A 26,837-nucleotide genomic window follows, 5' to 3' on the forward strand; every position below is an offset into this window, starting at 1 on the left:
TTTTTTGCCACATTACCTGATCATCATTTCTGACTGTTTCTTTCTCTAATGTTTGTCCTTCACATTGTCATCGATTGGGGAATCACTCTGGCCCTGAATTTCATACTGTGGCATGACATGGCATTACTGGCCAGGTCACTGATAACAGGTGAATTGCTGAGAAAAGGTCATGCAAGGGGGGGGAGGAGGTTATGCTGGGTAAGGCATTGTCCCTGCCAGGCATCTTGTAGAGGATGGTGTCCCGTGTATACGTGCCAAAAATCACACGCAAAAATTGAGAATTGTGCAAATTAGGGACCTTGCAATGTTGCCGCGTTAATTTACGTCTCCGGGATATGAGTGCACATCATGTGAGGACGTGAATTCACGTCTCCGGGATGGGGCGGGCTTAAGGATACAAAAGATATAGGCTTGTTCACCAGGTGGATCAGTGAAAGGAGAGGAGAGCCAAAGGTGGTGGTGAACATTGAAATCTCCTAGAATGGAGATTTCATAGAAAGGAGAAATGGATAGAATGTGTTCCACCGTAGCAGTAAGAGAGTCGAAGAATTTTTGATAGTAGAATTAGGAGATAAGTAAACAATGTAGATATATTTTGTCAGAGAATGACAAGAAAGCCAAAGCCAGAGAGTAAAGAATTCAGAAGAATCAAGTTCAAGAACACGAGAGCAAGATATTTTGTTGCGTACATATACACAACATCTACCTTTGGCTTTGAAATGAGTATAAAGTGGAAAGAAACAGAAAAGAGTTTGCTGTTAGTTGCCTCAGACAGCTGTCTCTGTCAAGAAGAGAAGGTGGGGTTTAGAGGAGGAGAGGTGGTGTTCGACAGAAAGTTAGAAGAAAGGCTGCGAATGTTGCAGAAGTGAAGAAGTGAGTCAGACAGTGGTTCCAGGCATCTCTCTGAGTCATCACCGGGAGAGGGGCGGTTGCACTAAAGCAACTGACAAAATTCAGAACAAAGCCGTTAGAATTAATAATAACCATGGTATTACAAATATACTACCTCCCCAGTAGGTAAGAAGAATATGTTGCCTCCCTTGTAAAGGCAAATGCTCAGACAAAGTTGCATCCATTGTGCCACCTCTCCATGCCTTCCTCTGTGTTACACAGGCATCTAACAGTGTTCATGACTGGACTGTCACACTGTCATATTGCAGAACTTCCACCTGTCAGAAATCTATTATTTCCCAAACTTCATCTCTTTTCAACTCGTTCCCCCAAAGTTGTTTCCCCCTAAACTTCACCCTACAGCTGTTCAAGTCCAACTGTTACAGGTTTTTTTATGAACTGAGGACACCTGTAATCTGGTGTATGGATTTTTTTTTTATTCACCTGTTCTTCCTTCCTCTGTTCTATTATTTAAAATAATAATGGATCAGGCATTTACGAAATATTTCATTAACATATACCTATACATATACATACTGTACACTCATCGACACATACATATGTACATACATACAGTATATAAATATATATATAGTACCAAACCAACCACAATAACTACACCTTGGGCATCAGGTATGAAAAGCAAATAAGGATAAAGTGAAGAGAAAAGGATGTTTTAAATAAAATTTTGTAATCACACTTTCACAGTAGCTGCAGTACTAATAATACATGTAAATAAAACATTTAGGACTTCATTATGCATAAGTTAAGAAATATCATTCTGACAGATTTAATGTTCAGGTCCCAGGGAGCCCCCCAAATGCGATCAAATGACCACACATCATTGGAATGCTTAACCCCTAAAGTACTAATAGGACCAATCGATCCTTTTCTAGAATTTGGCTTGGTACAAATAGGATCGATAGAAGAGCCTTTGTAAAAAAAACTGTGGACACTAGGCTTCGGCCTGATTGTGATGTATATATGTCTATCTATCTATCTATTGCCAGACTCCTCAATCCCGTTTGGGGTGGCCACAAACAAAACGCCTCCACGTCGCCCTGTCCCCTGCCATTTCACTGCCCTGCTCCCAACTCACCCCCCCCTCTCTCATATACCTCTCCACCCCATCCCTCCATCTCATCCTCAGCCTCCCCCTCCCTCTTCCCCCCTCCACCTCACTCACATACACTCTCTTCGTCAGTCTTTCACCCTCCATCCTCTCCACATGGCCAAACCACCTCAGTGTGTGTTTCTCATAACGCTTCCTGTTAATGCAGCCAAATGAGAACTAAGCCCTGAGTAGGGAGGGGGGAGGATTCGGGCCACTTCCCATGGTGGGGGGGATTGATTCCCTCACCGCCCTCTCGCCACCTACCTCTACCCCAAACCTTTTGTTCCCTCTCCCACTCCCTTGCTTGTGACTGGACTCACAGCTCCTCTTCCCAACTCTATGTGGCAGATTTTTCCATACCACACTCCCCCAACCATCCTCCTTCCACCTTTGTCCCTCATTCTTCCCCCTCCACCCCTTCATATTCCCTCCACCTGCAGCTGATAGTTTCTTGCTGTGGCTACATGGTAAACATTTGACATATTAGAATGATATATACATTTTTTGGTGAGTAAAGTCAAGATCTTTCATTCTATAATACCAAAATTAATGTTTGTGATTTTTTTTTTCTCTCCTTATATGCAAGAGTTGCCAGTGTCATTTTTTGACAGGCTGTAGTTCAGTAACCAGTTGGTCTAGAATGCTCTGGTTTGTGGCATAAGGTGTGTAAATTCAAGCACTAAACTTTGAGCATAAAACTTTTTACTTCTGTATGAGCTGAAAAAATCGGCTCTATATACAGGTTTTCAGGGAAGTTCGGTTGATTGAACTGCGTATCCTAGGGGTTAACAAAAAACAAATGGTATTACTTTAATTTTCATCAAAATACGTTGCCATACTACTGAACATGCCCCCAAAGTACCAAATTATGTATCAGACACTGGTATATCTCGGAAAATATTAAAACAACAAATTAATAAAAATTCTTTGAAAGCTATAATATAAACGTCAGCAAGCATGGTCGGTCGAATATCTTCAACACTTTCAAGTGTGAACGTCAAAAACTTCATAGATTATAATTATGTCTGGCAGCATGGGTGTTGATATTTCAGGTGGCTGCCGTGTTGCTTGGTCAATCCATGGATGACAGGAAGGTGCGGATGTGGTGGGTGCGGGTGTGGCTGCTATCCTGGTGGCTGGTGGTGGACATCCTGGCTGTTGTCTACAGTGGCAACCTGATGGCTGTCCTCACCATCCCTGCCTATCCCAGCCGCATACAGACAGCAGATGATCTGGCCAAGTCCCATTACATGTGAGTCTCTCTCTCTCTCTCACAACATTAAATGGGGATGACAAAATACTGAGACTGCGAAGAACACGATCCTATTAACATCCATGCTAAAGACCTTTAGTCGTTCCTGTCGGTCATTTATTCATTACATCTATGCATAATTATAAGCTAACACACACACACACACACACACACACACACACACACACACACACACAACACCGCCGCTCGCTGGTGCAGTGGTAACGTTCCCGCTTGCCAACTGGTGGACGGGACTTCGCGCCTCGCTCAGGTTGCGAAAAGTTTCACTGACGAAGTGGGTGGTTACTGTCCCCCTTGAGCAAGGGGACGTGTGTGTGCGTGTGTGAAGGTCACAGCCTTGCCCTTAGATCGGACTATATGAGCTCTCAGCTCCCTTCCGGGAGGGTAAAAGCTGACCATCACGACCATCAAGTGATCCTGACCGACCCGGTGAATTACACACACACACACGCAGAGTTGAGGCATCAGAGAGGCAACACTTATACCACCTCGCTCTGTGCTGGCCACTCTTGGCCACAACTGGCCATACCTAAATAGTATCTTTATAGGAGTCAAGCTCTGCACAAGGTTGAACATTTAGATGTTCTAATGCAGAAGAGGAAGTTTAAGCAAAAGTTGTCCAAATAACAGAATACAGCCAATTAGTGCAGGCATGCACTGAGCAAGCTCATCAGCTGTTTAGTCTGCTTGTAACCAAGGGATGCATACTTGTAAGTAGAATTGTTTTCTCCCAGTACCACAAGATGACCACCATCTTTAGTAAGGCGAATATGGAAGGAGTTAAGAAAGGGATAAAGGTAGAAAACAGGATAATGATTTCTACCACGAAATGGTTGAAATAAAATCATAAATCAGACTAGTAGAAAAGGTGAACATTTTACAGGAGGCATTTCAGAGTGAAATGGATCAAATTAAGAAGCAAATGCACGTGCAGAAGGAGGATAATGAAATATTAATAAAGGAATAAACAAGAAAGGCACAACATTATATGAGTTGTCAGTTGAGGAGGGTTCACTTAGAAGGAAGATTAGTGGAATGGCAAGCACGGTTGTCAACCATGAGAGTATCATGGAGGAGTTCAGAAATGATACAGAGATAGGCAAGCAAGCAGTCTGATGGATCAGAGCAGTAATACTGAAGAGAAGATAACCCAGGTAAATAAAGCGATGCAAAGTTACAAAGCTGATGTGGAAACTGAAATGGTGAAGGTAATGGTGAAAATATGCTGAAATGGTGAAAGTAAAGAAACACTTAGAAACAAGAGTCGAAGAGAAAATCATTTAAAAGGAAGTGAGAAAAATAATCCAAAACAACCCAAAATTGGTCAAAGATTCAGCAGGTATCAACAAATCTATAGTAATCACTGGTATAGATGAGGAAGAAAAAAAAAAAATGGGATAAAAAGATGGCAAATTTAATGAACATATTGAAGGAAGTATCAGAGGAAATCTGTAATAAAGACATAGAGGAACATAAAATGGCTAGGAAAGAATGAGAGAAATAAGTCAAGGCTGCTGAAAGTAACCTTCCACAGTGTTCACACTGTGGAGGAGATACTAAAAAATGCAAACAAACTTATGGAAATATAAGGAATTTAAAAAAGGTATGGATAAAAACATGCCTAACTCAAGAGGAACTGGGAATACTAATAGAGAAGAGGGAGGAGGCAAAAACAAAGAACGAGGAAAGATCAGACGAAGAGAAGAGTACATTTATTTCAAAGTAATTGGACTGCAGGTACAAAAGTGGTGCATAACCAGAAGGGAATAAAAAGGAGGAAGGTAGTAGACTCAAATTATGACAAGTACGTAAACAAGATGATTAAGTTGATGTACTCAAATGTAGATGGAGTGGTATCTAAATTATTAAAGATGAAAGGTTATATTAAAGAAATGGAACGACATATTATTTGCATAACTGAAGCAAAATTAACACTAAAGATATCAAACAATACCCTAAACTTAGAGGAATACAATATATGGAGAAGAGATAGGAATTTTAAAAAAAGGAGGAGGACTTAAGATATTAACAAAGAAAACTCTACAAGTCAAAGAAATAGAACTAAATATACCCTCACAAGTAGAACTGATGCCGTAGAGATTAATACATCTGAAGGAAAATTAATTGTGGCAAATTTATGCATGCTACCCAGAACAAACACTTCAGAAAGAGGTGAATATGAAGACCTGGCAGAGATTACAATTCAGAGTTTATGAGCATTACTACATAGAATGGATGAGAAATCTGAAAGAATTGTATTAACTGGAGATTTCAATACAAGTATAAATTGGAATACCCTAGATGTGAAAAGCCATGAAAGTTGTTGGGACCAAAAGCACCTGGATCTTGTGCAGGAGTTTTTCCTAACACAGCATGTAAAGGAAAACACCAGAAAAAGGATCAGTACTAGATCCTATATTTACTAGCAAGAAAATGTTATTGACAATATAATGTATCACCCTTCATTCAGCAAATGCGACCATGCAGTACTAAACTGCAACTTCAGGAATTCATATGACATAGTTATCAGTAATGAAAGTTACAAAAACAGCCTAAACTACAAAAAGGGCACCATGACCTAAAGAAGTGCTTCTTAGAAATAGACTGGGATAAAAAGCTTAGTGGACAAGATTTAACCCTTTTGTACACGATGACGCAATGTGAGTCATAATCCTTGCAGTCTGAAGAGTAACCGATGACTGAACATGATGCAACTTCCCTATAAATGGTTGTAGAAACTTTTCCTGTAGATGGATTTGTGTCAGATTTGGTTGAGTCAAAGCTGAGGGTGGCCAGGGCTAGAGGAAATATATGGCAACTCCTGGGAGTTTATCAGAGGGGCAAACAGCCTATATTCAGCTCAGAGTTCTACCGGCAGTCAGCCTTGAAGGGTGTGTGAGTGCGCGGCCGGCCATTTAAACCTGCATTTCCTACTACCGAACTGTCCATACCTTATATGTATTATAATTATATTGTGTTTTATATATATAGTGCAGTGTGCTTGTGACAAAGGTTTATATGCGTTTCTTATAATTATATTTTCAGAGAAAGCTAGATTTGAAAATTCCTAACCAATTTTTATTGTTCCCCTGCTGTTTTATACTATGCCTGAAAATGTCTTGCAAGGGCTTATCTGAGAAAGAGTACAAGAAATATTTGTTCAGTGTAAGTGAGAGTGAACAAAGCAGTGAAAGTGAAACAGAAGGTGAATATGTTGAGGAGGAGAGAGTGAGGAGCAGGAAAGTGAGGGGTAAATCTGACCCCAAGGGAGATAAGTGCAAAGCCACAGTCAAGGCTGTGGCAATTAGCACAGCAGAGAGTAGTAGCACCATCACTACCACCACTCCTTTCACCACTGCTATAACTACTCCTGTCACTACTGCCATCACTCCTAGGACAATTGTCACCTCTGCCAGCACTTTTGTGACAACCACCATCCCTGCCGTCAGTCCTATGACCCCTGATGCAACTGTCATCACATCCCCAAGTCCTTCCACCACTGGTGTCACACCTGCCACCACTGAAACCACCCTGACCCTGGAGACTGAGCCACATTATCGCCACCTCTCTTTCACCTCCCCACCACAAACACTGACCTCTTTCTCCCCACAGTCACCCTACACTTTCATCACACTTCAACCTGCTCGCATCTCACCACCCATCCAAGATATTTCCATATCATCTTTCCTTGCTAAACCAGGAAAGTCAATGTCCCATTCATACTTCATTTCCCATGAAAATAAGCCATCATCATCATCATCATCATCATCACAGCCATCTCCACAACCATCTTCACCACAATCTTCATCACAACCATCACCACCACAACCATCTTCATCACAACCAACACCACAACCATCACCACCACAACCATCTTCATCACAACCATCACCACAACCATCACCACAACCATCATCATAACAACCATCTTCATCACAACCATCACCACAACCATCTCCATCATCACGATGACCTGAACCTTCATCCACCCAGTTATCATCAACACAATCATCACCATCTCCCTCCCAACCACAAAGATGAGGGCAGTGTGAGCCCAGGCAAGGTAGTGGTGGGCGGCCGAGAGGTAGATGTCTGTCTTGGAGTAGTGTGCGCCACACACGTACACTGGCAAGCATTTCCCCAGGTGATGACTGTCAGGAGGAAGCTTGGAGTTCTGGTCATTCACACCCAATGCTGGCCCCTTCTTTGAAACCCAAGGTTTGAGAGTGGCAGCACCAACACCCCTCCAATACCTCCAACATCTTTTTACCAGGGAGTTGCTGACCTACCCAGTGGTCGAAACCAACAACTATGCCAGGTTCCTGGGGACTGCATTAGATGTTTGGTACCTCTGCAATGAAGAGGAACTGGCCTGGTTCCTTGGATTATACTTTCTTATGGCTGCAAACCATAAGACACTATTGGCTTTCAACAGAGATTCACGAATACCCCATACTTTGGCGAGATATGAGTGGAAAGCACTTCAGGGCCATCCTGAAGAAATATCATGCTTTCAATACTCTCACTATACCCGAGGGCAATCAGGATCAGCTAATAAGGATTTGCACAGTGATGCAGTATCTCCTTCAGAGGTTCAAGGAGGTTTACATCCCGGCTGAACATCTTAGCCTGGATGAGGGCTCTCTGGCTTGGAAGGGGCAGCTCTCCTTCCGAGTATATAACCCTATGACGCCCCAAAAGTATGGCATAAAACTATACATCTTGGCTGAGGCATGGAGTGAGTACATTTGGAACTTTGAAGTATACATGGAGGAGAAGAAGTCTCTAGAGAACACAAAGTGGGCCTCACTGAACCTTTGAAGGGCAAAAGATACAAGCTGTATATGGATAATTATTACAACTCTGTGTCACTGTGTGAACGCCTCTTCACAGAGGGATTGTATGTGTGTGGCACAGTATGACTGGCAAGGGGAGCACTGAGGAAGCTGCAGGACATCAGCAGTGCTAAACACCTTCTGATGATGGACTGGACACTAGGCACAAGGGCAATGTAATGATGTTGCTGTGGAAGGACAAATGTTTTGTAAGTTTGGTGTCCACTTTCCATAGCAACACCACCTTCCTTAAGGAGGTGCATGGGAAGGTCAAGGGTCCAGATGAGAGATTCCACCACGTTCTGAAAACTGTGAACAACCCCGTTGTGGTAGAGAAATATAACAAGCACATGAGCGGGCTGGATCATTTCGATCAGATGATCCAATACTACCCTGCCCAAAGGAGGATGGTTAAGTGGACCAAGAAAATGGCTACCTTGCCTACACCCTGTATAAAAAGAACACCACCAGGCTTATAACTCTCCTCAAATTCTGGGAGCACACATGCCACAAACTCCTAGCATTCCGGGGGAAGGAGTGACTGGTAACGGGTCATGCCCTTCACCATGCCCCTGACCTTCCCTCGTGATGATGACAACCTGTACCTGCAGCAACCACTACATCAACTGCAGCCTTCACTCTACTTGCAACAATCGCTCTACCTCCTCCATCGATCGCTCCACCTCCTGCAGTAGCTGGTCTGTCAGGAGTATCTCGGCCAGTTACTGCCAAAACCGCTCCACCTCCCACAGTAGCTGGCCCGTCAGGAGTTACTCGGCCAGTTACTGCCAAGACCACTCCATCTCCCGCAGTAGCTGGCCTGACAGGAGTTTCTCGGCCAGTTCCTGTCACTGCACCTCTAGGAGGAGCACAGAGGTGAGGAGATGGAGGAGCACCGCCGTTCAAGCGCCAACGATATGTCGATGATAGGACACGCACCACACCCTGGAGAGAATCCCCAACCGGAAAAGGCTGCAGTGTGTGTTGTGCTACTTGAACAAGAGGAGGAGGGACGCCAGCTATATATGTCCTGTTTGCGATGTGCCTCTCTGCACAGGAATGTGCTTTTATCAGTATCATACTGATGAAAGCATACAGCAGTAAATCACGCTGCAAACACACACACACAAACACACACAGACACTCTCACATCACAAATACTCTCACACACACACACACACACACACACACACACACACACACACACACACACACACACACACACACACACACACACAAAACACACACACACACACACACACACACACACACACACACACACACACTCTCACACACACACACACACACACACACACACACACACACACACACACACAGGCTGTGATCGTACCTGTCCTTCTCTCTGCAGCTCCATCTCCTCTCAAGAAACTCTTCAGCACTGCTAGAGGACGTGAGTAACCAGCTTATTTGTCTTTTTTTTTTTTTTACTATTGTACTGTAAGGTATAAAATGTATCTTTACTATAGGTAAAATGTTATGTATTTCATTGCTAATCTCTCAGTCATTATACTTGTAAAGTATACATCGCATAAAAAATCTGAAGAAAGCTTGATCAAGTTGATGATTTCTTATGCATGCTTTTGTAAAGCAAAGTAACCAATGTGTGCAAATAATTGTTTGGGGAAAAGTTATAAAAGACAAAGATACTCAGCCTACAGGCTGGAATATACTGGTAGATGCTGTCACCACGCACAACCCATCGTAACTTTTCAAAATTCATTTTCTGAATAACAATAAAGGTTATAACACCGTGAATTATATCATGGGCTTCTTTAACCTTTAGGCTACAAAGCTGGATAGAATTTACATATATGTTTGTTACAGTGTCACTAATAACATGCGAAATAAACACATCAGACGTATTTAGTCGATTTTCGTAGTTTCATTCAATTTACTTGAAAGCTATTGGACAAATCAATTTGAAACTTTCTCATATGAAAGACCGTGAAATTTTGCATATTGACATGTCCTTAGTAACTGTGCGTCACGGGAAAAATGTTTCACGGTGTTGTTGGGAAGTTATGAGAAGCTAGTTTTCACCTAAGTAAGGTTTATTCTGGTTTCATTTCCGTACATTTATTCATCTGTTTAATGTTTTTTTCTTATCTAATAGTATAAACATAAACGAAGATGGTGGGAAGCAATTATAACAATATAAGCACTTCTCGAAGGTAAATTGGGACATAGAATTTTTTTCCCTTGCCGTGCGAGCGGACCCAGCCTGAGCGAGGTTTTGGTTCTGTGCATGGAACAAAAACCTTATTGAAAACCTATGATGCACGAGAAGGTAAAATGTTATATGTAGAAAATTCTGTGAACTTTAGGAAATAAGAGTCCAAAATTACATCCAGCAGCACAAAGAAGTACAAATTAAAGTAAAGAAATGGTTTAAACAGAATGTAGAAAATCAAAAGAAAAAAGAGAATTGTTGTGGAATAGATACAGAAGACACAATAGTGAGAGGGCATATAACAACTATAAACAGGCAAGAAACGATTATACACGAATAAGGAGGGAAGCCCAAGGACAGTTTGAGGAAGACATTATAAATAAATGTAGTGCTCAACCGACGCTATTTTACCGTTACATTCGAATCAAACCCAAAGTTAAAGTTAAAATACAATCCATTATGGACGAAGGGATTATCTATACACAAGAGAAAGATATTTGTGAAGCACAAAAATAAAAATATCCAATCAGTTTTACAGAAAATAATTTTGAGAGAGATTATATGAACATGCATGCCCACACATACTACCAGATATGCAAATATCAGAAAAAGTAACACAGGAGGAGTTAAGTAAATTAGACAAACGAAAAGAAAATGGTCCTGACAAAATTTCCTGTTGAGTGCTACATGAATGTGCACAAGAGTTAAGTGGATCAATATATTAATATTCAAGGAATCCTTGGGTCAAGGTAAACCAACTGATATTTGAAAGAAAGCAAACATTCTTCCCGTATTCAAGAAAGGGAATAGACTAAATCCACCCATCTACTGACCAGTATCACTAACCAGTGTTTTAAAATACTGGAAAAGCTGATAAGAAAAGTTTGTGTAACCATCTAGAACACAGTATGATAACAGAAAGGCAGTTTGGTTTCAGAAAAGGAAAATCATGTGTTACAAATCTATTAAGCTACTATAATTTAGTTTCAGAAACATTACAGAAAAGAGAAGGATGGGTGGACAGTATCTATCTAGACTTCAAGAAAGCAACTGACAGAGTACTGCACCAAAGACTTTTATGGAAACTGTACCATCAAGGAGGAATCCTAGGCAAACTGTACTGTTGGATGCACGATTTTCTCAGAAAAAAGAAATGAGAACAGTACCAAGATGAAATTACTCATCGTGGAGTGAAGTAACTAGTAGAGTTCCACAGGGCTTAGTGCTGGCACCAGTTATATTTTGTGTATATATGTGGGCCTCCACGTCCAAAGGGGGTCATGCACCAAAAATAAAATTTTACAGGAGAGGCTTGTAAAGGTCAACAAAGTGTTTGCAACTGTAATTTCGTTAGTTATTGATGTCCAGTGCTCATTTTGGTATCAAATTACAGCTTAACACCTGAAGTATATGAATCTGATTGAAGATAATGAATTTTATGAAAAATAATATATCTATTGCTTGTTACAGTTGCATAATGTTGCACCTATAATGAACTTTACAAGCATCTCCTGTTGCAAAATATTACAATAATATCAGTATTAATATTGTTAACAATAGTCGATAGCATGGGCAGCATAAAAGCATCATAAAAATACCGGACAAAAATGATACTATTACTACTACTACTACCACTACTACTACTACTACTACCACTACTAGCAATAATACAGCCTCACACAACATTCCTCCTCTTCCCCCACATTCATTAACACTTTTTCTATCTCTTTACACAAAATTAATGCCCACAGTCACCCATTAATAGTGAAGAATGCAGTACAGTGCCAGTAATGCCATGTAGTGCCATAGTTTTCCTCCGTTATCCATACTCCGTCGTCCAATATCCAGGCCAGGGTCGTCAACTGGGGTGGTCAGGGCAGGTGAGGTGTGACACTATAGTGCCATGTAGTGCCACAGTCGTCCTTCATTATCCATAATCCGTCATCCATCCAGGCCACAATGGGGAACTTCCTTGTTACAGCCGATGTTATTACATCTGTGTAATCCTTAGTACTTGGCAGGTAGTTTGTTTTCCTGATCTTCTTTTCGATGTTGCTGAAGGCTCAATCACAGGGCATGTATGGGTGGCCGGACTTCAGGAACACAAACTCCACCTGCACAGACACCTACCCCGCCACCACCAACACCTCTGCCACACTCATTACACTGGACATGCTAGCCTTTGGACGCAGAGTTTGCCTCAAACCCAGGCAGCTGCGTGCAGATTTGGACGTGGTAATGTTAAACGAAATACGACTTTGAACCCTATGTCCAGTGTCGGAAGGGGGTCATTTCCACATCTAACCGTTAGAGGAAGGGTTAAACTAGTGCTCTCTGGTGCTATCACAAAACTGGCCAGGCCGGCACTTGACCCCCTTTGGACGCGGAGGCCCACATATATATAAATGACATAGTAGCATTGGAAATGAAAGCTATCTAAACATGTTTGCTGATGATGCAAAAATACAAAGGAGAATTACTAACAGACACTTTTGTAGAGAGCTACAAGAAGAATTAAATACTCTCCATGAATGGATTAATAAATGGCAAATGGAATTCAATGTGGACAACTGTCATATAATTAAGTTTGGTAAAAGTGGAAAAAGACCCTATACATATCAGTAAGAGAGAAAGACCTAGGTGTGATTATCAGTAACAGACTATCTCCGGATGATCACATCAGTGAGAACATAAGAAACATGTAAACACTACTTGGTAACATGAGAATAGGATTCACATACATAAATGAAGACATGCTGAGAAAGATAATAACATCATTCATCAGACCAACCCTGGAGTGTGCATCAGTAGTCTGGAATCCTCATCTTTACCCGTTGGCTGCGGTATTTACTTCAAATGGACCCATTGCCTGTGCGGCTATCTCGCCAAAACTCAACTTTCGCAAAACAACATGAAATATATATCAGTGTACTCGCCATATATCTGTGTATCCACTGGTAAACATTTTTTTTTTTCTAAAACGCTGTGGTAATGGCGAAGTTGTGAACAGAAGTTAGAGAAGTTGGTGACATGAAACATCTTACAGTTACTGAGTGAGGGAAAATGGAGCATCACAGCGGACACTAAAATAAACTGAATACACCGATGCAAATGTAAATCACATCGGGAAATGGGTGTACTGATAAAATACGTGGCTGATGTGGACCGTGGAATATTAGAACAATATGTGGATATGGATATGAATGATAGGGTGATGTTCTTGTCACACCGACACATCTACATAACTGTACACCTGATAGTAGCTTGCTAAAATGTCCTGGTATGTTTTTTTTTTTTTTTTTTCAACAATTTTTGCCTCTCGACCATTGGGGCCGGAGCCCCTGGTCATTAAGGCAAAAAAAATATATATATACCGGTATATATATATATATATATATATATATATATATATATATATATATATAATATAATATATATATATATATATATATATATATATATATATATATATATATATATATATATATATACACACACATCCATGCATATGAGCACACACACTTTCATGCACACGTGTATATATATATATATATATATATATATATATATATATATATATATATATATATATAATAATTTTTATTTTATTATTTTTTCTATTTTTATTTTAATTAATATTATTATTATTTTTAACCTTATATTACTTATAAACTAAAATGCTAAATCTAAAGACCCTAAAGCTAATCACCTAACAGACAAATCGCTAACCTATTCTAAATCCTAAGAGACAAATAACTAGACCTACACTAATGGTAAAAAAGCCTCGACCAAGAGAACACCATCGACTGCATATATGAAATGCCTTTCTAAATTACATACCCCCACTCATCACCTGGTGACTGTCAGTCGAGGCACAACCTAATATAGGGGACATCAATATATGAGAGGGAACCAGACGAGTCAGGAACATTTCCATATACGTCAGCTGTCGGCCCTAATTAGAATAACTTAAGCAAGATGGTATAATGTATTTACATAATTTGTACAAAAAGTGAAGAACCTCGCCCAGCAGACCACCATCGACTGCAAGTGCCCAATACCTTTCTATATTGCACATTTGCACTCATCAGCTGGTGACTGTTAGTCGAGGAACGGAGTTTAATGTAGGGGACATCAATATTAGATATAGCTCAGTGGGTGAAGGAACTATTTCAAATATGTCAACTGTCAGCCCTAAGTACATATTTACAGTTGATAAAAACCATAACCACACAGTAAAAAAGTCACATCACTCTGATCAGTCCGGTCTCTCTCAGGAAAGCCATCAATTTATCAGTCATAACAATGTCCCCATCACCCAGGATGGTGGAAAGGGTGAAGGGGATGTCTGGTGCGCCGCAGTAATTTATAAGTGAAGCATGTTCACGAATAAATCGCCGACAGTGCAGGACAATATGACTGATTGATAACACCACATCACAGATGTCACAGTGCTGTGGGAATTGTCTTTCCATATATGGTTTCATGTGCGTTAATATAGTGGCATTAAGCCGTAACCGCGCCAAAACTTTTTCCTCAAGATGACTGGGACGATTGGCAGTGTCCCAGTTGCCCAGGTACGGCTTACAAGTTGGAATATTAAGTCTGGTCCACTGACCTTGCCACAGAAGATTTATTGATTTCTTTCTGTGAGAGAGACTCGACCATAGATCACGAGGAACGTCCCAGGTCTCCTCGAGCTCTACAGCCAACTTTGCAAGTAAGTCAGCCTGCTCATTGCCGTAGATACGACAATGACCAGGCACCCAGATCAGCGTGAATGACTTGTTCCAAGAATGCAACTTATTAACGATGCGGCCCTGGCTCTCGTGAGAGTCTGTATTGCAAGATGCAATTGCCTGAAGGGCTGATTTTGAATCTGAAAATATGACAAATGAGTCATGCCTAGAATTGAGAGCATAGTCTATGGGTTTGTCAATAGCAAAAAGTTCGGAGGTAAACACAGATGTATGAGTCGGCAACCGATACCTGAGGGCACATTCAGTTGACCACACACTTGCACCCACACATTCACTCGACCTGGAGCCGTCGGTGTACAAGTGGTAAGACCCCAAGTGACGAATGATGATGTTATGAAACAAGTGGTGGACCTCCGCCTCTGGCGCCTTGGCCTTTGGTGCTGGGAGCCATTTAACATCAACAGTTAAGCCAGGTGGCTCCCAAGGCACTATGTTTTTTAACACCAACTTGTCACAGTCACTGGGGTCCACACCAAGCTCCTGAGTCAGTAAGTGGAGGCGAATGGCAAGTGGCCGACACCCCCTCCCCTGCAGAAGGTGGTGGTATTGACGCAGGGGGGTACAGGCCATATTGCCGATATTACTTTTCCTATATGTTTGCATGCCGTACGAAAAGGTCAGGTGGTCATGGCGAATACAGAGGGGAGGCACATTTGCCTCCACTTCCATACGAGCTACAAGGGTACACAGGACGGCTCCAAGACACATTCGCAAACATTTATTCCGTAGCACATCCAATCCTTTCAGCGTGGCATCGGATGCCGAACCATACACTGGTGCACCATAGTCTAGCTTTGATCAAATGAGGGACTTATACACCATTAATAAAGATTTTCTGTCGGCATCCCATGTAGTACCCCCTAGGTACTTCAAGACATTTACTGGTTTATTGCAACGAGCAAGCAAAGTATTAACATGAATTTTAAAGTTCAACCGACGATCAAAATGAATTCCCAGAAACTTTACAGAATTTTGAAAAGGTACCACCTGATTATCCAAAGTTAAGCACAAATTAGGTACGTTACGATTAGTGAAGACTAAAGTGGCACACTTAGAGAGGGAAAACTTAAATCCCCACTGCAAGGCCCATTGGTGGATGGAGTCAAGGGCTGCTTGAATCCGCCCAGCTGAAAATTGTGCATTACAGGAAGAGTGCCATATTGCACAATCGTCAGCATAGAGTGAGTATTTAAGATTCCTCGGGATAGGAGCTGATGACAGAATATCATTGATCATAATACTAAATAAAGTAGGACTAAGCACGCTTCCCTGTGGCACCCCATTTTCCGGGATAAATATATCTGATCTTACGTTACAGGGCAATTTGACAGAGAAAGTCCTGTCCCTTAAGAAACTTGAAATAAAAATAGGCAAATTTCCTCTTAAACCATAAGCATAGAGCTTCATTAGTATACCGTGTCACCATGTCATGTCATAGGCTTTATGGATGTCCAAGAACACCCCTATCATGAATTCTTTATTGGCAAATACCTCTGCAATACAATGCTCCAAATTCATTAAATGATCTAGTGAACTTCTGTATTTACGGAAGCCACATTGTTGATCAATTAACAAATTCTTCGACTCTAAAACTAAAAGAAGCCTATTATTTACCATATGTTCTATGCCGTTACATAGACAAGAAGTCAACACAAATGGACGAAATAAAGTGGGATTCATAAGACGACCAGCTTCTTTGTGTATCAGTATGACGTGCCCAAAGTGCCATGAGTTTGGGAACGTTTGAGATGCCCAAATCTCATTGTACAATGCTAACATCTTAATCAGGTTGTCCTGATTAAGATGCTGGATCATACTGTACGTGATGGTGTCTGGTCCAGGGCTGGTATCTTTACAGGATTTAAGGGCAAGGAGCAGTTCATCTAGCATAAACTCTTGGTTGTACAGGGAGTCTATGTCTTCTGTGGCAAAGTCAATAATCTGTAGCTCAGATGCGCGTTTATGATGTTGGAAACGCGGGTCATAATTGGCTGAGCTACTTACATGAGAAAAACTCCTGGCAAGGATGTTGGCAACGTCCACGGGCTCGTCATAGATGTTATTATTTACTTGCAGGGTGGTAATAGGGAAGTATGGGCCTTTATTATTTAATATTCTTATAGTGGACCAGACTTTACTTAATGGTGTTGTACGAGTCACCGTGGACACAAAGGACCGCCAGGAGTCACGTTTGGCCCTTCTTATTATTCTCCTTGCCTCAGCCTGTGCCTGTTAGGATGCAATAAAATTTTCCTCAGTGGGCTGACTATCAAAAATCCTGTATCTCCTATTGCGTTTTCTTAATGCTTGTTGGCAATCCGGCGTCCACCAATGTGCTCTATGCTTCGCATAAACTGTAGAAGTCTTGGGAATAGCAGCCTCAGCTGCGTGTAATATGCATTGGGTTAAATTTTCGACCTTAACATCTATGGTCTCCCCAGATATATCTAAATTGGCGATCCTTGAGAAGGATCCCCAATCTGCTTTCCTATAGTTAAATTTTGTAGGTGGAGTGTCCGAAACGATGTTGTGTTTATAAGAAAGACAGATGGGTAAATGATCACTTGCCAAGGAGTCGTCATAAGGATTCCATAAAAAATCTTGATGTATACCAGGGGAGGCCAGAGATAAGTCAATGGCCGAAAAGTTACCAGTACGATCATTTACATGAGTCGCTCTACCATCGTTCAGAAGACAGAGGTTGGACTGTAGTATTAGGTTGGCTACTTGCTCCCCACGACGATCGATCCTCAGGCTACCCCATTGATAGTGATGGGTGTTAAAATTGCCCAACACTAACTTATTGTCAGGAAGATGTTCAAATAGTGAATTTAAAACATCACTATCAATGGGGCCATGTGGAGGACAGTACAGAAAGCAAATAGACAGATACGAGTTATTAAATTTTACTCTGCACACGACAGCTTCCAGAGTAGAATTTAGAATCACTTCCGTTTGTGGGTGTGATTTGTGGGTGTATATGGCCACTCCGTGACCTTCATATCTTCTATACGAATGGTAGTGTTTTAACTGTGGAGGATCAGGATGATCCTCCAGGCGCATCTCCTGTAAACAAACAACATCTGGCCTGTGTACTGAAAGCAAGATTGCTATATTTTGTAACTTATTCCCAACACCTCAACAATTCCTCTGTAATATAGTGAATGTGGTGGTTTAAGATTTATGAGGGTGGCCAGTGCTCTCAGTCTTTTTTTGTCGCCCGCCAGCAGGCGAATGACTACCGAGGGACCTATCCCGGTGCTTGGAGACGGAAACTTCCATTTTGTCGTCAATAATGAGGGTCCCAGATTCCACCGAGGAAGAGCTACCTTTTCTCTCCCTTGCTGGCCCAGGAGCAGGTAAGATATGAGGTCATGACTTGGTGAGGGTGGTCATATTATTCTTACTAGAGTTGTCAGGCTTCTGTTTAGGCTTGACTGACTGAGAGGCAGCAGCAGCCTGAGAGTAAGAAGTTGCAGTGGGGATGTCAGTCTGAGAGATGGATTGGACAGGAGGCTGAGATGGAGAGGTAGAGTGTGTGGCATGAGGAACCGGTTCAGGATCAGTCTGTGTTTCAAAAGAGCACATCACGGGACGGGACATCACCACCGAAGCATAGGACCTATTCAGTGAGGGAGTTGCATGCAACTCCCTCACCTTTTTCCTTGCTTTGTAGTAGGAGATACCCTCTGTCGCCTTCACTGAGCAGACCACTTTCTCCTCCTTCCACTTGGGACAATCCCTAGAGGAAGTGGAGTGAGCACCCTTGCAATGGAAGCAACAGATAGTCTCGGATGTGCAGTGTTCAACATTGTGACCCTGTGTTGCACATTTGCTACACACTGGTTGCGAAGCCCGACAAGTCTTATCTGTGTGTCCAAAGAGCTGACAATTCAAACATCTAAGAGGGTTAGGGATATATGGTCTTACGTTAAGTATTTCATGACCAACTGTAATCCGCGAAGGGAGTACAACCTTGCCAAATGTCAGTACAATTGTTGCAGTCTTCTTCCTTACGCCTTCCGTGAATCTAGTAATAAACCGTGCATCAATGACATCTTGCATAGCTAGTTCATGTATGATATCGTTCTCCATAACCATGAGATCCCTGCAAGTGATAACTCCCTTGCAGGAATTCATGGAAACCGGGATCTTCGACTCGACGTCATGACAATGAAACTTGTGCATCTTTAACAAGTCCTTTACCTGAGAGGAATTGAAAGTCTTTACAAGGAGGTCTCCATTTCCAAGTTATTTTACTTGTTCCACCTCTCCCGCACAGTGGTTAATCACCTTCTTGACAATGAAGGGATTGAGACTAGACAGGGGAGAGGAACCTAGCATGGATAGTTATGTATGTCGCATTGTTTACTGGAATGTCAAGTGGGGCTCGAGTCTGGCATCCGTCAGTCTGGGGGTGGTCAGTCCTGTCATTCCTACCCGGACCACCTCCCCCCCTGAAGGGGGGGGGAGGCAGCAGGGGTGTCCGTCATAGTAACCACTCCCCCCGTGAGGGGAAAGTGGGAAGAAGGAGAAAAACAAGCAAGGGACAAAGTACCTCGGGAAGACACACCTATGGTCCTTTCACAGCAAGAAGTCCGTTCAGAGTGTGGCAGAATTTGGAATTCCCCCGAGTGCGACGTTGCCAATTTGACCACCAATTATCGGATTATCACTCTGTCTCCCTACCTACCCCCTTCACACCTGTTTCTCTCTCTCTCTCTCTCTCTCTCTCTCTATAAATATATACATATATTGTATATATATTATTTATTTCCAATTTTTTTTCCACACCACTTATGAGGTAAAAGTCTAGGCGCGTTTTATTTTTAAGAGGTTTCCCCTGTAGGCCTAATCCTCTCTCTGATCTTTAATCATAATTTTCTTCATCATCAGAACTTTCTGTTATATTGACGAGAGAGAGAGAGAGAGAGAGAGAGAGAGAGAGAGAGAGAGAGAGAGAGAGGGAGAGAGAAACAGGTGGGATGGGGGTAGGTGATAATCCGATAATTGGTGGTCAAATTGGCAACTCTATGGCGTGGCAACATGGGAAAAAAGCACTGCCACGTGTCATAGAATTAATTCAAATCGTTGTTATAATTCTAAAATGTGATACTCAATGTACTATATAGCTTCCTTTATTATAAACACAATATAAAAAACAATTTCAAATAGCACATAGATAGGAAATAAGAGAGAGAGAGGCATGTGCTACGGTTGATTTGGCAGCATCGCTAGAGGTGATTCACCAGGTGGGCCCCACCCTGAACGGACTTCTTGTGGTGAAAGGACCATAGTCTGAGATTACCCTCTCAAACCACTCTCGGGAGGACGCGCCTGTGTGTAACTCACACCCCAGAGCGATCAGTGGTGGGTACACTCCAGAGGCGAGAAAGCAAAGGCAATCTCAATAAACAGTTACAGACACCTACTATATCTCTAATAGGGGTAGGGAGGAATATGAAAGCTAGCTAACCTAACTTTATTGGGGATAAGTGCAAAAAAACTATTGCCGGTGGGGCAGCCCTAGAATCAGCAGGAGAGTTCAGCACACGTCCGCTCTCTCCACGACCATTCATCAAAGTCCCCCCCCCCCCTGGTATGTTCACAAGTTAGCTACTTATACTCAGTCGAAGCTGGTTTGAAGGTAAGTGGTCCGCCTCTGGGATTTGACGCTCCACCTACAGTCCACTATGATTGGCTGGTGGGGTGACAGGCACACACACATACACACACACACTGAATCAGATCGTGTCTTGCTCTGACTCAATGCTCTCATCCTCTTATTTATACTCTGTACAATATCCAAGATATAATCAATTTCTCTGTCTCTGTCTGTCTGTGTGTGTGTGTGTGTGTGTGTCTGTCTGTCTGTCTGTCTGTCTCTCTCTCGAGCGAAAAAAGGAAACATAAGAGGGGTATTGATCCCAAACGGGATTGAGGCGTCTGGCAATAGTTAGATAGATAGAAGGAAGAAGGAAGGTAAAATGAAAGGCAGCCAAGAGTGTGTGTGACCTGAGGAGGGAGGCTTATTCTCAAGGGACAATATTCAGTATTCTGGTGTGTGTGTGTGTGTGTGTGTGTGTGTGTGTGTGTGTGTGTATCATACTCCAGGACTCGCACACTTTGTTCCACGTCAATACAGTCAGTACCGGTTTATGCAATCCCTCCACATCCACAGTTCTATCACCTTATCTTTATTTTCCCTCAGCTTTTCGCCCCTTTCATTGTCTCTTTAACGTAGCGTACCAGCGTACAGGGCCTCATTATTTCGTCCCGTCCTCTACCAACACTCCTCTCTCTCTCTCTCTCTCTCTCTCTCTCTCTCTCTTTATATATATATATATATATATATATATATATATATATATATATATATATATATATATATATATATTTATATATATATATATATATATATATATATATATATATATATATATATATATTGTTACAGAAGAGAGAAAGATAATGTACACTTTAAGTGAGAATACTAAAAGTCACTACTGTCCCGTAAAGTTCCAGGTTCAAAACAAAAGAGTTAGGTAAAATTACAAGTTAAAGTTTAATGCTCAAACTAACAACAAAACATTCAGGACTCATAAGGATAATGTAATGGCAAAAACAGGTTAAATATATGGTTAACTGCAATAGCCTCTATTAACACGAAATGAACATGAGTAAATTTATCTAAGTCAGCCCTGATAAAATGAAAATACACTGGGTAATGCTCAGTTAATGCAAGATAAATTATTACAGGTACAAAATAATATTAAAACTGGCGACAAAATGAATCCTACATAAATTACAAAAAAAACCTCACTAGGCCTACAAATCAACACCTTATGCTATACAGTACAAGGAAAAAATGCAACAACAGTTATACTCAAAGTACACAGCTGCTAGATGGTTGGAGACTTCCTGAGCACTCACAACAATAACTGAACAGGGGAGGACAGTGATGTGAACAAAATGAGGAGTAGATCTAAGTGGCAATAATGCAGAGACTGAGCTCATTTTATAGGGGCCAGCAGAGCTTGATACAACTTGTAAGAAGGACGCGCAAATGAAGCTATGGGGACAAAGAGTTGACAATCCTGCTCTGAACAACAGAAAGAACGACTTTACTATAACGGTAGAAGGGGGGGACTGAGGTAGAACACGCTCGTGATCAAACATGCAGCAACTGTACGATAAAATTACACAAAGGATGATGAAATCATAGGCTATGTAACACCTCCCCACAAAGAAAGAGAAATTTACAAAGGAAATTTCTTATTACTCTGAAACAATCTATCTAAAGTCTAGATAAGCAATCTGCAATAACATTTTCTTTCCCCTTGACATGTTGTATGTCTAATGAATACTCCTAAAGAAGTAGACGCCATCTTGTCAATCTCTGATTTTTATCTTTAAACTTACTAAGGAATTTCAGTGGGTTATGATCGGTATAAATGACTATGGGGTCAAAACCAGAACACAAATAAAATGAAAAATGCTGTAAACCCAAAATCAAAGCCAAAAGCTCTTTCTCAATAGTTGAGTAGTTCTTTTGAGGTGGAGTGAACTTCTTACTGTAATAAGATACAGGGTGTTCAATACCCTGATCATCCTCTTGCAGCAAAACAGCCCCAGCTCCTGTATCACTTGCATCAACAGCCATCTTAAAAGGCTTAGCAAAATTTGGAGTAGCGAGCACTGGCTGACTTAATAAGATAGCTTTAAGTTTGTTGAAAGAGGATTCACAGTTATCGGTCCAGACAAATTTAACTCCCCTTTTCAGTAGATCTGTAAGTGGTGATACAAGAATAGAAAAGTTAAGAACAAATCTCCTGTAATAACCTACCATTCCCAAAAATCTTTGTAGCTCTTTCCTACTTTTAGGTCTGGGAAGATCACTTATAACCTGAACCTTAGCTGCTGGTAGTGCAACATGTCCATCACCAATTACGTACCCAAGGTACTGAACTTTAGCTTGACCAAACTCACACTTTGATAAATTAGCTACAAGATTAGCCTGAACCAAACGCTCAAGAAATTTACTGACATGGCATAGGTGATTTTTCCAGTTGTCACTGAAGATTAATACATCATCAATATAAACAACACACCCTGCCAAACCCTCTGTTACAACATTCATGAGCTTCTGAAATGTGGCTGGTGCATTCTTCATACCATATGGCATTACCGAACATGCAAAAGTCTTTCCTAGTGTTACAAAACATGAGATCTCCCTAGCACGTTCAGTCATAGGGACTTGCCAGTATCCCTTTAACAAATCAAACTTACTTATGTACCTAGCCTTTCCGATCTTGTCTATGCAATCTTCCACATGAGGGAGAGGGTAAGTGTCTGTTTTGGTTATCTGATTAACACGTCTGTAGTCAATGCAAAGCCGCTGTGACCCACCTGGCTTAGTGACTAGAGTGACAGGAGAACCCCACTCGCTCTGACAGGGCTCAATCATCTTGTGGTCCAAGAGGTAGCCAAGCTCTTTCTGGATGAGAGGAACTTTCACTGGGTTCACACGGTAAGGAGGCAGTTTAATTGGCTTTGCGTCTCCAATATCGACATCATGCCTCAACACAGTGGTTCTTCCTGGAGTGGCAAGGAACACTTGCAGGGTACTCCTGCAGTAATGCCGAAAACTCCTGCCCTTCCTCGGGAGGTAGATGAGAAAGTTTAGTCTGGAGATCATTCATGATATCAGGATTCTTCCCCAAACTATCACTCAGGCTCATACTGCATGGGAGAGCTTCACTTGCAGACTCGGGTGGAACAGCTACAGTGCAGACTGGATTATTTTTGTCCCGCCTGTGATATAACTTTAGCATGTTGATGTGACAAAGTTGCTTGTTCTTTCTACGATCTGGTGTGGCGATGACATAGTTGACATCACTGAGTTTCTTCTCCACAAAATAAGGACCACTAAACTTGGCTTGAAGAGGTTGCCCATGAACCAGTAGCAGAATCAAAACCTGATCTCCTGGCTGAAAGTGGCGTAACCTGGACTTCTTATCATACCAAGTCTTCATCTTCTCCTGAGCAGCTCCTAAATTCTCTCTCGCCAGCTGTAAAGCAGTGGACAGCCGTTCTTTGAACTTCATCACATACTCCAGCAGGTTGACGTCATCTTCCTCCGACAGCCAGCATTCCTTGAGTAACTTAAGGGGTCCTCTTACTTCATGGCCAAACAGTAGTTCAAAAAGTGAGAAGCCCAGTGATTCATTTGGAGATTCTCTTGCGGCAAATACGACGAATGGAAGACCTTTATCCCAGTCTTTCTGATGTTCCAAACAGTATTTCTTGAGCATCGATTTGAGTGTTTGATGATATCTCTCCAACGCTCCTTGGGTCTGGGGATGGTAAGCTGAAGACGTGATCTGGGTGATGCCCAAGTCTTTCAGAGACTGCTTGAAAACATTCGACATGAAATCACTTCCCCGGTCTGACTGCACCTCCTTGGGCAGACCAAACTTTGTGAAGAACCCTAGCATTTCCTTAACCACGTTCTTTGCTGAGATATTTCTAAGTGGAATGGCTTCAGGATAACGAGTAACCATATCAATCAGGGTCAACACATAAGAAAAACCTGAAGAAGTCTTAGGAAGAGGGCCCACAATATCCACCAACACACGGGTGAATGGCGCCTCAAAAGGAGGAATGGGAACTAGAGGTGCAACCTTTTCGGTCTGATTACACTTCCCGACAAGTTGACAGGTGTGACAAGACTTACAATACCAGGAAACATCCCTGAAGATACCTGGCCAGTAGAAGTGTTTCAAAATGCGTGCCACAGTCTTCCTCACTCCAAGGTGTCCTGCTAAGCTGGAATCATGAGCCACTCTAATGATATCCTGCCTACAAACACGAGGGATGACAGCTTGATGTACAACCTCCCATTCACAGTCGGCTGATGCTGTTGGGGGTCCCCACTTCCTCATAAGTACTCCTGACTTTACAAAATAACAAGTAGAAGCACCGGCTGACTCTTCTTCACTGTAAGCAGAGTTAGCTAGACCTTTCAACTCAGGGTCAGCAACCTGCAACTCAACCAACTCTTGACGAGACAAATTATCAACACTACAGGGTACTGCCTCATCTGGTGAGTGGTCCAAATTAGCAAGAGTAGTGTCAGCTATGATAACATCATCATCATCATTATCCTCTAAATCACCAGTAACTTTAGACTTAGCCCTAGTGACACCACATGCAGAGAACACGTCAGGGACATCACAATCCTGGGTCGCAGCCACTGGCTCACTAGACAACTGAGGAGCTTGACACACTTGACTTCCACCAATATCATTTCCAAGTAAGAAAGTTACACCTGACATTGGGAGTGTCTCAACCAACCCAACCATAACGGAACCATTAACAAAACCAGACTCTAAATTCACTCTGCACAGAGGGACAGAGAAGTAATTATTCCCTACACCTTGTAAGATTACAGTTTCATCAGTGGAATTAACATTAGAGCCTAGAACACTGGTCAGCATAAGGGATTGGCAAGCACCTCTATCACGATATATTTTAACTGATTTCCTGTCATTACTGTCCAGAGGACTGAGAAAACCATCAGACAGCAAATTAGCACATGAACTCTTGAGAGTGTCACCCACATTACTGCTCAAAAGAGGAGCTCCATCATGAGAATTTAAGTTACCCCTCAAAGCAGGTTCAGTTAACTCAGTTAAAGAATTCTGGGAACTCTCAAGAGTGGACACTAGACCAATTGACTGAATATTTAAAGACTCCTTTTTGTTCACATCACGCTGTCTCCTGAAACATTTCTCCGTAGTATGGCCAAGCTTACTACAATAAGTACATTTACTTTTCTGAAATCTAGAGGTGAAGCTGGTATTTACTTCCTGAGAAACATCATCTTTATTCTCTTTCCTGTTACCTGTACTCTGAGTAGAGGCAACGTACTTACTCTCAGCTTTCCTTCTTTCTCTAGAATATCTTTTGTGAGTGAGAACATATTCATCAGCTAAAACTGCAGCATCAGACAAATTATCTATTCTTCTCTCATCAAGATATACGCTTACATCTTTATAAATACACCTCTTGAAGTCCTCCAGCAAAATCATCTGCTTAAATTTGTCAAAATCAAAATCCACATTCTTAGAATTTAACCACTGCTCTAACAGATCTTCTTTGATTTTTGCATACTCAACATGGGATTGCTTATCTTGCTTGTAAGTTGTCCTAAATTTTACTCTATAGGCTTCAGGAACAAGCTCATAGGCCTTAAGAATCAAGCACTTAACTACATCATAATTATCAGATTGATCCTGAGGCAAAGATGCATAAGTTACTTGAGCTTTACCGGTGAGAACAGTTTGAAGGAGTACTGGCCAATACTTTTTGGGCCAATTAAAACCTGTAGCTACCCTCTCAAACAACTGAAAATACTTTGTTAAATCAGATTCATTAAAAGGAGGGACAAGTTTAACATTTTTAGCCACATCAAAATCATCAGAGCTAGATGATCCAGTTCCACCTTGTTTCATGCGATACTCATGGTCTGCCTGAATCCTGGCAAGTTCAACTTGTGCCTCAGCCTCCTTAGCTTTTGCCTGAAATTCAGCCTCCTTAGCCTGTGCTTGAAATTCAGCTTCCTTCACACGAGCCTCCTGGAGGGCTAGCTGTAACTTAGCTAATTCAATCTGCGTTTGCTCATTTGGAGGAGTTACATTAAACAAGCTTTTATTAATCATGTCAACAATTTGATCTTTAGAATGATGAGAGCGAACAGCAATTCCCAATT

General features: G+C 41.7%; 1 protein-coding gene across 1 annotated transcript in view; it reads left to right on the forward strand.

Annotated features, from left to right (window-relative positions):
• LOC145398040 (glutamate receptor ionotropic, delta-1-like) overlaps positions 1–26,837 on the forward strand; it is a 365,881-nt gene that overhangs the window by 100,413 nt on the left and 238,631 nt on the right. Inside the window, exon 3 of the mRNA XM_080271002.1 lies at positions 3,058–3,257. Coding sequence (XP_080127128.1) covers positions 3,058–3,257 — 200 coding nt within the window. The remainder of the gene's footprint in view (positions 1–3,057; positions 3,258–26,837) is intronic.

The sequence above is a fragment of the Coenobita brevimanus genome, chromosome 44 (assembly GCF_032717465.1).
Source record: "Coenobita brevimanus isolate Jiangsu-jjx chromosome 44, ASM3271746v2, whole genome shotgun sequence".
Taxonomy (NCBI): domain Eukaryota; kingdom Metazoa; phylum Arthropoda; class Malacostraca; order Decapoda; family Coenobitidae; genus Coenobita; species Coenobita brevimanus.